This window comes from Helianthus annuus, chromosome 10, assembly GCF_002127325.2.
Source record: "Helianthus annuus cultivar XRQ/B chromosome 10, HanXRQr2.0-SUNRISE, whole genome shotgun sequence".
NCBI classification, from domain to species: Eukaryota; Viridiplantae; Streptophyta; class Magnoliopsida; order Asterales; family Asteraceae; genus Helianthus; species Helianthus annuus.
In genome coordinates, this window is record NC_035442.2 from 138,569,237 (window position 1) to 138,583,684 (window position 14,448).

The 14,448-nt window shown below is 36.6% G+C and overlaps 1 protein-coding gene across 1 annotated transcript; it reads right to left on the reverse strand.

Moving 5' to 3' along the window:
• Positions 1-872: 872 nt before the first annotated feature.
• Positions 873-2,054, reverse strand: LOC118482705 (pollen-specific leucine-rich repeat extensin-like protein 3). The gene has a single exon (XM_035978326.1). It carries the CDS (start codon positions 2,052-2,054, stop codon positions 873-875), a length of 1,182 nt encoding a protein of 393 aa, XP_035834219.1.
• Positions 2,055-14,448: the final 12,394 nt, after the last annotated feature.

The following is a 14,448-nucleotide window of genomic DNA, read 5'->3' on the forward strand; positions in this document are numbered from 1 at the left end:
ATAATAATAATAATTCAAATTACATATAGATTCATCGCATTGATGATCCAATGGTCATGGTATTATTAAACCATTTAGACCATTTCAAATCATAACTAAAAGTTAATAGAATACATTATTCTTTACATTATTAGGCAGGGGAAGGATAGAAATTTCACAACTGCCAATGTCATAAAAGACATTTTATTCATTATTAAACTCATCTCGACGGACATTTAAATAGCTTAGGAAGCTTGTCACAAGGACGAGTTAAGATCTGTCTAACGATCTCTAAGACCAGTGATCTTTTAAGGGTTGAACAAAGTTCATCACCTTTTTTGACAAGAAGTTTATACATTGTACTCTCATTGCCATTTTTACACCTTTGCTTTAAAAGCATGCATCTCAAATGGATGTCTTGGTGTATACATCATATTGATGTTTACAAGCCATGATTTGCATTGATCATTTTAGCTTTACATGACTTGGAGAAATCCAAGTACCTTTTGGAAGCTTGTGTGGTTTCTCGTACCGCACAGCTAGGAATGTTAACATGTTTTCAGATGTTAACAGAGATTTGCTATCTTAAAAAGGTTGTACCATCATAGCCAATTAATACTTTGGCTAGGTTATACCCCTAATAATTTCTTTGGCAGATCAATTATAAATTGAAAAGAGATAACAGGGTGTAATAAAATACACAATTAAAAACCAAAGTTAAAACTTCATTACAATGAAACAAATACAACTGCCCTAAACGGGACTTAGGAAAAAGACAAACTACCCGCACAGGGGCATACAGAAAGAAAAATAAGTCCACGCAGGGACTTGATACAAAAATCAAACAAATGTCCTCGCAGGGACACAATTACAACAAACAAGAAAACAACCCTCTACTTCTTCTTCCCTTTGATAAGGTTCGCAAGACCTTTCATGAAGCTATTATGCCTTTCTTTGTTCTTCTTAGTCTTATGCTCGACCTTATCTAGCCTCTCCAGAATTTCCTGAGATTGTTGGTGTTGCTGAAGCTGCTGGGGAGGAGGTGGCTGGTATGGAGGGTACTGGTAACCCTGCATCGGATATCCAGCTGGATGCATAGAAGGGTAAGTAGAAGGATAGAGGTGATGATACTGCGCAGCCGTGAGGTATGGGTCCTGAGATACATAGTCCGAGGGGTACCCTGATGGGTTCTCATAAGGATTGTACCCGGAAGGACCTGGGTACGTTGGAATTGGGTTATCAAAACCCACAGGCGGCTGAGGTGGTGCATAAGAAGCTTGCGGAGGATTAGCCTCCGGTGCCGCGTTTGAGGGTCCACCCATCTGGGGGTCCTCTGGGATAGGGGGATAGGAACTCGAACCACAAGGAGAACTGAAACGGGGTCCTCCTCTTACGGACATGCGTGCGTTCCTCCTTCGCCTCGGAGGCTCGGGAGGTGGCTGCGGTGGTTCCTCTACCGGGAGTGGTGGTGGTGAGACAGCTTGAAGTTGAGGATCTTCCAAAGGTGGTTGAGCCGGTGAGCTATGATAAGATGGAGTAAAGAACCAGTCATAGGTAGCCATTTTTTCCTGGAAGGAATCGGGCCCATGATAAGGGGATCCCTGAAACAGAGACCCACTAGATATGCTGATAGGGTGGCCCGGGGTTCCTGTTTGCATCTCCAGGTCGGGGTCATCATCCATTTCCATTTCCTGAGAGAAATGGTCCTCAGGGCCCAATGGGTTATAGCCAAGAAAATCATTAACATAGTCGGCTGGGTTAAACTGTCTCGGAGAGTAGGGGGAGTCAGAGTGGTGAAATGAATGGGATTGCAAAGAGTGGTGTGAATGGTAAGACTCATGCGAATGGTGAGATTGTTCGGGTTCGTTTGGGGCAAATGGTCCGAAAGACGGATGAAAAGATGGCGAAGAGCTTAGCGAGACCGAGTGTCTTGCCGGCTCGTAAGGTTGACCCCACATATCGTGCGAGTCGGAGGAGGATAGAGACACCGATGGAGTGCGTCTGTGCGATGGCCCAGCTGATGACGGTCCTCCACGCATGGGACCCTTGCCTCGCCCTCTTACTCTTGGAGGCATGATGGTGAGTTTCCTGTTGAAACAAGAAAACAAAAATAAAACAAAACATAATAACAGCAAAGGAAAAGTAAAGATGTATCCTAGGTCATTTGCCTAGACTCGAGAGTCTAAGGAATGTGCTTATTGTGTCATTGAGATTAAACACAAAAGGTTAGTGTTTAATTCACTCAATGTTGGCTCTGATACCAACCTGTCACACCCCAATTTTCCACGTGTTACCGGTGGGCCCGGCGGGGAGTATCGTGACGTAGTTGATATCATCATTGTCAACACACACAACAATATAGCACAGCGGAAGGCTGGGTAAATAAACTATTACAAACCATACTGTCTGTCGATGTTCGAATACATGAATAATACAGACTGGAATGTAATAAGATCCACAGGCAGATCATAAAGTACAAAGAAACATAAACTACAGACTCCGAGTATCTATGGGATTTGCAAGATCCTCTACAACACCCTATAGCTCCAGCCTATTTCGATAAGTACCTGTCAATTCAATCTTTAGGAAAATACGTCAGTATACACTGGTAAATACAATTTAACTGACTCGTTTTGAAAACATTTAAGAAAATTGATTTAGATGCACATGGCACAAATCCTTTATAACTTGGGATAATCTTTATTAAGATCTTGTATACAGCTTTACATATTTGTCATACAAGTGGGGCCGGTTTGGAAGCCGGACATGATTAACTGACTCACCACTTATAGAACCCACAAAGGAGTTATCCCCAACTTATGGGTAATTTAATATTTAGCATTTGCATCTGTCAGGTGCATGCCTGCACCCCGTGCATAGGTCGTGGCCATTAATAATTTAAATGAGCCAAGGATATCCAAGACACGGTCGTTAACCCCCAATTATTTATGTTATCAAATAATACAGATTAAAACGGGTTATGCGGATTTATTAAATCACAATCCGACAAAATAATCCCATACCCGACCAAGCGGTATTAATATACCGTATCCCAAGCCCGTATAGGGAAAATAAGTTAAAAGTATTTACCTGGTGAGAGCAGTAAATTCCTAAGGTTCTTGAAAGGCACTTTTTACCGGAAGCTATTAATCTGTATGGAAGGTTTAATTTATCTATTAGGATGCTAACGGGTCTTTAATTAAGTCAAGGACTTAGACCGGCTAGCTAGAAGGAAACCTTACGGACCTAAACGCTAGATTAAGCGAAGACCGGGATAGAATGTCATTTAGACCCAACAAGCTTGGATACTTGTATAATATTGGTAAGCTAAACACATTCTGGAAAAAGAGGATTTAATGACAAGGTTAAGCCCGTTTCGGCTATTTTACGTAAACTAGTCACGTAAACTGATCCGAACGCGTAAATGCGTAACGGGTAACCAAATAAATTAAATACAGGTCTTAATCATTATTATGCTCAAAATATATCAGTAGTATATCAACATTTATGCCCAAAAAGCAATTTAAACCAAAATAAGTCCCATAAGGGTATTTTGGTAATTTTAATGCTCATAAAAGAGTTTATTTATAAAACTGAGTTCCAGGTCTGATTAGATTAATAAAAACATGTATTTTAATGAGTTATATCAGGAAGATACTTAATATATGAAAAAGATACCCTTTTATTACCAATTACGCACCATAGGGGCATTTTGGAAATTTTACATAGGCTTTTAAAGGCTAAAAATAGGTTTCTGAGTTTAAAACTTTAGCTTACTGTAATATTATGTAAATTAGCTTAAAACATCAGTAGGTTATGAGTTTTATATGACAAATATAGTTTTGACCCATACTAGGTGCTAAAAACGCTAAAAATGCGATTTAAAGGGCTATTATGGTAAAAATAGGAAATCTGAGATTTTGATCAGTTTATGAAGTTCAAAATATTATATTTATCATAAAGAATCAGTAGCAAAAAGTTTGGTATTAAAATGTTAGGTAAAATTCATTTTATGGATGAAAAGGGTAAAACCGGTAATTACCGAAATTAGGCTATAATCCTATGTTATGCTCAGCCTAAAAATAATTAAAAATCTTTAAAAATCTCAAAATATTATTTAACATCAGTAGGTAGAAAGTTTGGTGTCAAAAATCGGGTTTAGATAGGATTTATGCTAATTATGCCTTTTAATTACTAAAAGTTCCTTAATTACGCTATTGAGCATAACTCCCATTCTAGACTTCAAACTGATGTCAAATTTTCGGGACATGTCTAAATATCAGTAGAAAAGGTTTAGTTCATTCACATTGCTAAAAATCTCGGTTTTATGTAAAAAGGGCGTTTTAGGCATTAATGAGCATAATTACGATTAAGAGCATATCTTACAAACGACTAGGCACCATGCAATATAACCTCAGAGGGTTATACTACAATTGAATGTGGTCCTAATGGAAGCTTAAAACATGGAAGAATTAAGCTTGAACGGGTCAGAACTGAAAGTCAAAGCAAAAGTCAAGCTTTTGCGACTTTCGGTTATAATCTGCCCTTAGACTATTAATTGTCGGATTAGGACTGATAAAACATGTTTAGATAGTCATTACCAGGTCATTAGAATGTTAAAATATAATTTAGAACCCCTGGTTTATTAATTAGAATCATTTTTGTCATTTCTGTCCAGTTTGACTTTTTGTCAAACTATTTTGACCCGACATTTAATCAGTCAAACGAGATAATTAGGAGACACCCTTTTAAGGGTTAATCACCTATACTAATGTGGTTTCATAACCACTTTCAATTTGATCAGTGGTTAAGCCACATGTAATTAAAACGAAAGTCAAACTGATTAAACACTAAGTTTGACTTTTAAGTAACTAAGCTAAATTAAACAACTAAATAAGTAATTAGAAGCTTACTAATGGTCCTAGCAATCTTTTCTACACTTGTAATCCACTTGTTACTGCTGAGAGCTCCAGAGCAAGTCCCACAAGAGAAGTGTTTGTAAATGTGCTTATGAACACAAAAGGAGGTGCACTTATATAACAATTCTCATGGATTTAGATCATATCTAGGTGGATTTGGGGGCCCTAGGATCGCTCCAGGTGTCCTAGCATGTTCTATAAACCGACATAAGGCTTCAGGGGTCGTTACAAACGAAGTAAGGCGGTGGAACAGCCTTAACCCGCACCTGGCAGCAACATTCTGTATCTGGCAGTCTGACGCGGGCCGCGTAAGACTTAAGGGGAGTCTTACGCGGGCCGCCTGGACCGGGTTAACTGGTAAAACAAGTTTTAAACTTGGCAGTTTCAGTCCCTGAGCGTCTAAACCCCTTATTAACTTCATTTTTGGCAATCAAGGTCCTTGTAGTTAATTTCTTGAGGCCCAAGGAGGTATATGTAAACTTCGTTAGGCTCGGGTTCGTTAAATTCCTTCAATAATGCAAGTTTCATCAAGTTGACTCTTTTAGCCCAAAGTTTAGAAAACATGCTTAACGATCTCGGAATCACGTGAAATTTTTATCACATATTCTCGGGAGTATATTTGAATATTACGAAGCCTCGGTTTCATTAAAAGGCCACTCAGAGGTCAGAATTGACATATTGACACTTTTAACCCTTGCAATTTATAATCTTCCAATTATTTTCACAAACGGCATCGTATACCCAATCAACCACCCATTTAAGAATAATTTCTTTACGTGTGGTCATTCAGAGGCTCAAGTTTGGCATGTTGACACTTTTAGTCCTTTCGTTGCACATTTTCACTTGTTGTCAACTTTAGTCCCTTAAACTCAATCTTTCGCATAACCGGAGTTTAGGACACGTGTCTATGTATAATTGGACACGTTTTTACGTGGTGTTACATCATGTTAAGCACTTGGAACTTTGAATATCAGCTTTTCAGTACCAGTTGTCAAAAATCTTTTTAAATTTTTCAAAAGTTTATGCTAAAACACACTAAAAATCTTTTTTGATTTTTGAATAATATGAAATGCAGTAAAGAAATATTTACAGTCAATATTTTTTGTGAGTTTGTGTAAGAGGATCATATCAGTTTATGAGACGTATCACTAACACCGTTAAGCTTCATTTCATTTTCAGTTCTAAATAATTCACCTAGATTGTCAGTATATTGGTCCACTTAAATTTTCACACAAGGTTCAACTGTTCCGAGACATGATACTAATGTCTTAGATACTTAAACTCATTCGTGTGTCCCACTACTTGAATATACTCCCGTATCCAGATCCCAATATTCAGTCTTACAGGTGAGTATACCACATATGATATCTGTAAAGGGGTTAAATTGCGAGGGCCGTGAGAGCTCAGGTCGATACTTCCGTATATGCAGAGAGATGACGACTTCGACTTTTGATGTGTCCCCTTTAGAGGATCTTTTCTTCAACAGCAATGATTATCAATTTTATTGTTTAATCATTTTTGCTGAGGGCGAGCTTATATTTCGAAGCATTAGCAGAAAGTATTATACAGGGACTAGGTCAGAATTTCCATTCAGCATAAGTCCCGGGATAATACCCCAGATATCACTGAGTATAAAGACCTAGTATCTCAGAAAGAGGGACCTTTCAAACAAGATTTCAGGGGTTACCTATATATCCAAGAAATATTACCCACGAAATAAGCAAGTTTAAAAATTTAGGTTTATATCTCGTCACAATTTACTAAATGAGCAAAAACCTACTGGCACATCATCAGTGAGATTGTTTATCACATTTTAACTTTCCATTTCTTTAGCATGTTGTGACAGTCCACTTATGTACTATCATTTCCTCTTTTCACAACAAAACTCATTTTTTGGTTTTTATCATGTTTTTGGCTTTTTCAAATTTTCTAATGTTTTTGGATTTTCTGAAATTTTCTTACTCCCCCTAAAATGCAAACACATTAAAAGAAATTTGAAAACAAACTATACAGAAAATTGACAACCGATATCAAATCACCTCAATTCGCCATTCACTTGGCATAAACAATCAGAACTTCCCCTTTCAACAAACTATTTTCTCATTATGATTTCAAAACACTTAAGTTTGTTTTAATCAAAATGATTTTTCTGGAAAATAAGTTTGTTTTTACCACTTGTAGGGACTGGTTCATCATCTTGTTCATTTTTTTAACCACTTGTAGTAAATCAAGTACAATTTAATGTCCCTGATTTACCACTTGCAAGAATGCACCATCAAACCTCTGTACCACTTGTAAAAATATCCAAAACATTTACCCACTTGTAGGAATAAACATCTACATAAACCATTTTACCAATTAAGATGCCGATTCGTGCTTCGCAATTACCAACCTGGAAGCTCCGGCATAGTCCTTCACCTGTAAAAATTTAAACAATCTTAAACTCTTTCATACAAAAACTTGTTTAAAAACATGAATGATGTCGATTCCTGATCCACGATTACAAACTTGGGATCTCCGGCATAGTCCTGATTTTCAGGGAAAGAGAATTTCCACCCAAGTCTAACCAACCTTGGGTGTTTTCAACTCTTGTTCAGTTGGGTTATAAGTTGCTTTCTTTGTAGCGTAAAAGTCTTTAACCCCTTTGGCCTTTCCCTCGACCATTTTCCCAAACATTTTCTTAACATTCCCATTGAATGCTTTCTCAACGTCGAATTCCTTCTGATCAGAATAGAATTGATTTGAGATTTCAACTTTACCAACTTTTTGCTTAATATCTTCAAACTTCAAAGATGGAATTTCAACATCATCTTCTGAAGATAAAGATTTTTCTTCTTTAACCTCAACTTGTGGTTCCACTGATTTTGTGGAATCAGATTCATCGCCGATCTTCTCATCACCCTTCTTCACAACCCACATTTGGTTGTCTTTGACTTTCTTTTTGTAAAATTTTTTCTTAGAACTCTCACCAACTTCATAAATTGAATTTTCAAAAATTTTGAAGTTTTCAGTTGGTGGTTCAACATCAACAACTTTTTCTTTCAGTTTTCCAGAAACTCCCTGTTTTGTCTTTGTAACTTTCGGACAATTCGGTGCAATGTGACCAGCTTCGTTGCACTTAAAACAGGTTCGAGTCTCTTTTGGATGAAACACTCCAGTTCCAATCCTTTTCTTTTCAGCAAGAAACTCCTGGTTTGATTGTCTCCAGAACAGTTTCTTCTGTTCTTCCTCAGCACTTCCACCTGAAACAAATTTTGTTTTTATGTTAGAATTTTTCTCTTTTTTATAATTTTCTGGTGGAATAAAACCTAAACCTTTCTTTTTGTAGCTACCATTATGGTTTGGTTTCTTTTGAAAACCAGAACCAGAATTGTAACCATTTTTCTTGTTTAAACGCTGTTGAACTCTTGAAGTGTATTTTTTAGGTTTTCCAGTAAGATTTTAATCTTTTATTTCAGAAATATTAATTTCTGTCATTTTGAAAACCTTTTTGATTATGTCAAATCGAATACTTCTTATTGGAAACTCTTTGTTATAATATAATTTGTCAGAATCATTCAAAGTATAAACTACTTCGAATGTTTCATCATTCAAATTCGATTTTGATAACAAAAACTCTTTACTGTAAACCCGTTTAACCGATGATTTTTGACTGTTGACTGACGAACTTGACCCTCCAGACTCAAATTTTGACTCAGACTCCTCATCAGTATCCAACACCTGATCGACCACCTTTTTGATTAACTCAGACTCATGATCAGTGTCAGACGAGGTGAACGTGACGTCAATGTTTTCTGGTAATCCATCAGTTGTTTCGGTTTTTAACTTTATATTGACTGCTTTTTCGACTTGCTCCTCATTTGGTTTTCTGGGAGAATAACCTTCCCAGATCGGAGGCGGACACTTGTTATATAGCTAACAGTCGGTTTCTTACCAGTATCTTTCTTCTTTGGCTTGTCGTCTTTGAATGCTTCAAGACCTGAAACAGTCGGATAAATTCGATCAATAAGATAATCAGAACTAGAATATTTTCTTAGCTAACTTTGTAACTTCAAGAGTTCAACAGCGTTTAAACAAGAAAAAGGGTTACAATTCTGGTTCTGGTTTTCAAAAGAAACCAAACCATAATGGTAGCTACAAAAAGAAAGGTCTAGGTTTTATTCCACCAGAAAAATATAAAAATGAGAAAAATTCTAACATAAAAACAAAATTTGTTTCAGGTGGAAGTGCTGATGAAGAACAGAAGAAACCGTTCTGGAGACAATCAAACCAGGAGTTTCTTGCTGAAAAGAAAAGGATAGGAACTGGAGTGTTTCATCCAAAAGAGACTCGAACCTGTTTTAAGTGCAACGAAGCTGGTTACATTGCACCGAATTGTCCGAAAGTTAAAAAGACAAAACAAGGAGTTTCTGGAAAACTGAAAGAAAAAGTTGTTGATGTTGAACCACCAACTGAAAACTTCAAAATTTTTGAAAATTCAATTTATGAAGTTGGTGAGAGTTCTAAGAAAATTTTTTACAAAAAGAAAGCCAAAGACAACCAAATGTGGGTTGTCAAGAAGGTTGATGAGAAGATCGGCGATGAATTTGATTCCACAAAATCAGTGGAGCCACAAGTTGAGGTTAAGGAAGAAAAGTCTTTATCTTCAGAAGATGATGTTGAAATTCCATCTTTGAAGTTTGAAGATATTAAGCAAAAAGTTGGTAAAGTTGAAATCTCAAATCAATTCTATTCTGATCAGAAGGAATTCGATGTTGAGAAAGCATTCAATGGGAATGTTAAGAAAATGTTTGGGAAAATGGTCAAGGGAAAGGCCAAAGGGGTTAAAGACTTTTACACTACAAAGAAAGCAACTTATAACCCAACTGAACAAGAGTTGTAAACACCCAAGGTTGGTCAGACTTGGGTGAAAATTCTCTTTCCCTGAAAATCAGGACTATGCCGAAGATCCCAAGTTTGTAATCATGGATCAGGAATCGGCATCATTCATGTTTTTAAACAAGTTTTTGTATGAAAGAGTTTAAGATTGTTTAAATTTTTACAGGTGAAGGACTATGCCCGAGCTTCCAGGTTGGTAAGTGCGAAGCAGGAATCGGCATCTTGACTGGTAAAATGGTTTGTGTAGATGTTTATTCCTACAAGTGGGTGTTGGGATTGAACCCTACCAAAGGAACAGATAATGTAAAGCCAAAACCGGATCACATCAGTGGACTAACAATAAACAGCAGTTTACACTTTGCTCTCCCCTTGAATGTGGCTCAAACATCTGATATGCTCCAAAAGTACTGCTTCTATAAACATCTGCTGACCTACAACTGCTGACACACAAGGACTGATGAAGACTAAAAGCTCTGCTGCTCAATCTACTGCCTTAGTTCAAGCACTGCTGATCATGACAAGTACTGTTGGGTTCACAGCAGTGGAAGGATGCAGCAGCAGTTTATGTTTATCTCATGTAATACAATGTAATATCAGTAGTTAGCAAAGCAGTAGTTGTATAGATCAGTAGATAGAGTTTGTTAGGTTGTTAGATGTCACTTTCATGGTGACGTCAGCTGAGATGCGTCAGTGGATTGGATTGCCTATAAATGAAACAGTACTCTGTACTGTTACATTTGATTGACTGAGTGGATTCTTCTTCTTTAGTCCAATCCTTTCATCTTGTGCAACCAACCTTGGGGTATCAGGCTGAGGGGGAGTTTAGTATTGTAAGCATGCTTGTAATCTTTTGATTTTCATTGTAATCATTCGACTCAAAGTAAAACAAATGTTTAACATACTATTCTCTTCTTTGGTTATGTTTACTAAAGTTTGTATCCATTTTTGCTGCACTCATTCGTTTTATGAAAACAAACACAATCATAATGGCCCACAGATCCTAACATGTCACACCCCAACCAATGGCGGAAACATCGGGATGAGACGAAGTGTGAAGATTGCTCGAGACATCATAACGCTATTTGTGACAATAATTTAATAATCCAAATTTCATTTCCAAAATAAATTGTCAAAACATTACAAGAAAAGCAAATACAACATTGTTCAACATAACATAAACAAAATTGATACAACACTTTAAACCTAACGTCTAAGTGAGTATCTAGGCATCTTTGTTATCCGTTTTCGTTTCATCATCATCAACCTGTAACATGTTTAAAAATACAATTCAATGCCAAAAGCAAAGGCGAGTATACAAGTTTGATACATACATAGCATAAGATAAAAGTGTGAACAATTCCTCATAGCAAGCATGTGATTCAAGATAAACATCTAAACATGGTATGTGTCTAACATATCAAACCAAGGAAACGCAACTTGCTCATGACATTACCGAGATAAAGGGGCGGGTCGTTAATCCTATAGCGCTACATATGTCACGGTTTGGCTCGTACGAAGTTAATGATAAATTCAACACATAAGATTAATCCAAGTTTAAAGCATCAAGCCATCACGTATACAAGCATGTTATAGGAATGTTCATGTGTTTAAGCAAAATGTTCATGTGTAAGTTTGTTGATAGATAAAACATGTTACACCCCAAAAGTGATAAAAGTAAAAGGGGGAATACGAGTATACTCACGGTTTACAAGTCTTGACTTGGAAGTTCCGAGAGTAAGTTTGGTGGATGATTTAGCTTGGAGCACCTAGTCCTTCTACACGAGGAAACGTAGGTGTGTGAGTTTGGCGTTTACGGAAGATTATAATTTGGAGTTCAAAATAGCATAAAGTAGGGTATCAAGATAATCATCTTTGACTTATACTCTTATATGACACTACGTAACCACTAGGGTTATATTGTATTTCATGGGTAGTAAGCCCATTAGAATCATACTTGGAGTGTTAAGTCTTAGATGTCATTCTACTACTTTAACATATAAACACAAGTTTAATATTAAAGGTTCGAATGGGTGTGTATATATATTTAAGTATTACATATTATTAAGTCCAATAATTCAAGTAGGAGGTAGAAGATTAAGATCTTCGTTTAGGCACCTCGAGTCATTCATGAATGTCATGTACGGGGTAGGAAGAACATGCTTCCGTTTAGGGACCCCTTAGATGTTCACCACTACACTTGATATAAAAACAACCAAGGAGGGTCATGAACTAAGGTCATTACAAGTAAGTAAAGTAAACTATCTATTAGAAATCATCAAACCATGTGAGGATTTTATGTTTGGAACAACCCAAGTTGCTCCATAATCACTCATATATCAAAACTATGTTTGACGTGATTTGTGGGTTGAAACCCTAGACAAAACACAATGTTTATGAGGTTTAATCCTCTGATATTTGAATGTCTCAACCATGTTTTTAAGCTTACCCAACCATAGGAGAGGTTGTAAGCATTAGGACATTGGTGTGAGATGTGTTAGACACAAGTTGGATAAGAAGTAACAAGTTGTTGATTAATAAATAACAAAACAGAAAGTTTTAGTCCATTTTAGGGCAAATCCAAGCATGATTCTTCCAAGGAAAAACCAAGGATTCAAACCCAAGGACATAACAAAGCAATAGGAAGAAGAATCAAGTGATTTGGCTAAGAAATAAGCAAGTTACACTCACTTTAGTGAAGGTACAAGAATCTGTCCAAAAACTCAGATTTACTGCAGATTGAGAGTGATTTTGTGAAGATTAGAGAGTTGTGAAAGTGTCAAATGGGTTGGAGAAGGTGGGTATTTATAATTAGGGAGTTAGAAGGTGATTGGAGGTGATTAGAGGTGGATTAAAGGTGATTGGGTGAGATTAGAACTTGGGATTTCGTGCAAAATTTGAAAGAAACACAAGTCTGCCGAAAACAGGGGCTCGCGTGACGTCTAGGACCCTCGCGTCACGCGGCGGCCTTGTCTCCGAGACTTTTATTTTTTTACACTTTGGCCCCCTGAAGTTTGTATTTGGTTCCTTTAGGTGCAAAGTTGAGAGTTTAGGGACTTGTTTTGGTATAAAAGCATAGTATGAGGTGTAGTTAAGCATGATGATCATAACCAAAGTATGTTTAAGCGTATAAATGTCATAACCAAGTATCTTTCTCGTTCAAAAGGCGTTCAATGCATAAGTTTAGATTAATTACAAGTTTCGCACATAGTTTCCAAGAATAACGATTAAACATCGATTGATTCACCAAATCGAACATATGAGCATACATAGAGTGTGTATAACATAAATGTAACAAAATGCAAGCTTCATTAATGATCCAAGTCTCGGTTTGATAATGATTACAAAGAAAGGAGCGATTACAAGAATACAAGGTTTCCAAAAATAGAAATGCGAACAAAACTTTCTATAAATGGAAAGTACAAAAGAGCCGGGCGTTACAGTCTCCACTCCTTTAGGAAATTTCGTCCTGAAATTTAGGAAGACGTAGGGAAAAGATGAGGTCTCGTCAAGGATAATCGAATATAATGCGTTTGTGAGTTGTCTAAGGTTGTAACAGGTCTAAATGGTCTGTAAAACACTGAATTTCTCATGGCACGTTTTACGAGAGTTTGGTACATGGTGAAAACACTTATATATAGGAAGTACCAGCGGCGTATCCACCATGTTTGACCATGTGACGTCCGTTTCGTATCCGGTGTCATGTTACGTTCCGTGTCTTACCATACACAATAGTACACTCTATGGTTCTCATACGACTATCACTATAATCACGTGTGCACCCGCGATTACATTGATCGTCACATGATCCGCATAACTTGTACTAGTTGCGTATGAATTAAGGTATAAATAAATTCTATAAATAAGATTGCGTGCATAGAGGCATAGCATATAAGCATGCTTGTGTTCCAAATAGTATAACAACATAAGCGAATCTCTCGGGTTTCGCCCGCGTATAGTGCGAAAGTATAAATTTTGTGTAAAAAGCATGAGTCTAGGATAAGTTTAAATATGAACACGCACGAGAGCGCATGCCAGGAGTATGAGTAAAAAAAATTATGAGTATGTATATGTGAGTACAATTTTGAGCATAAACGAATGAGCGTGAGAGTATATGTATAAGTATGAGTCTATCATAAATTGTATAAATGCGAGTATAACTATGAATTTACGTATAAACATAATTGTATTGGTATGAGGAAAATATATGGATGTGAATATAAGTTTAAGCATAGTTGTACAGGTACAGGTACAAGTAGGATATATGAGTATAAACACGAATATGAATATTAGTGTAGACGTAATTGTATAAATGTGAGTGTAAGTACAATTGTATTACATGAATATAAACTTGGATATAAGTATAGTGTAATTGTATAACTTGGGAACACGAGTATAATATAAAACGTATGGATATAGATATGATTATGAAAATTAACATAAATGTGTAAATATAAATATAGGTGTAGACATAAGGTGTAGAAATACGAATATGGATATGAGTGTAATACGTAATGATTTTGTTTATGATATGAATCGTAATATACGAATTTAAACATGAAAAGAAAGGCCAAGAAGTTTTGAGTATGAAGGTAAAATGGGTGTATAGGTGAAATTGTTGTGAGATATAAACTAAAGCACGTAAAATGATATACAATTATAGTTGTTTGAGCAA

Coding starts and splice junctions, on each gene's coding strand:
- LOC118482705 (XM_035978326.1), bottom strand. CDS start 2,054: ATGCCTCCAAGAGTAAGAGGGCGAGGCAAGGGTCCCATGCGTGGAGGA.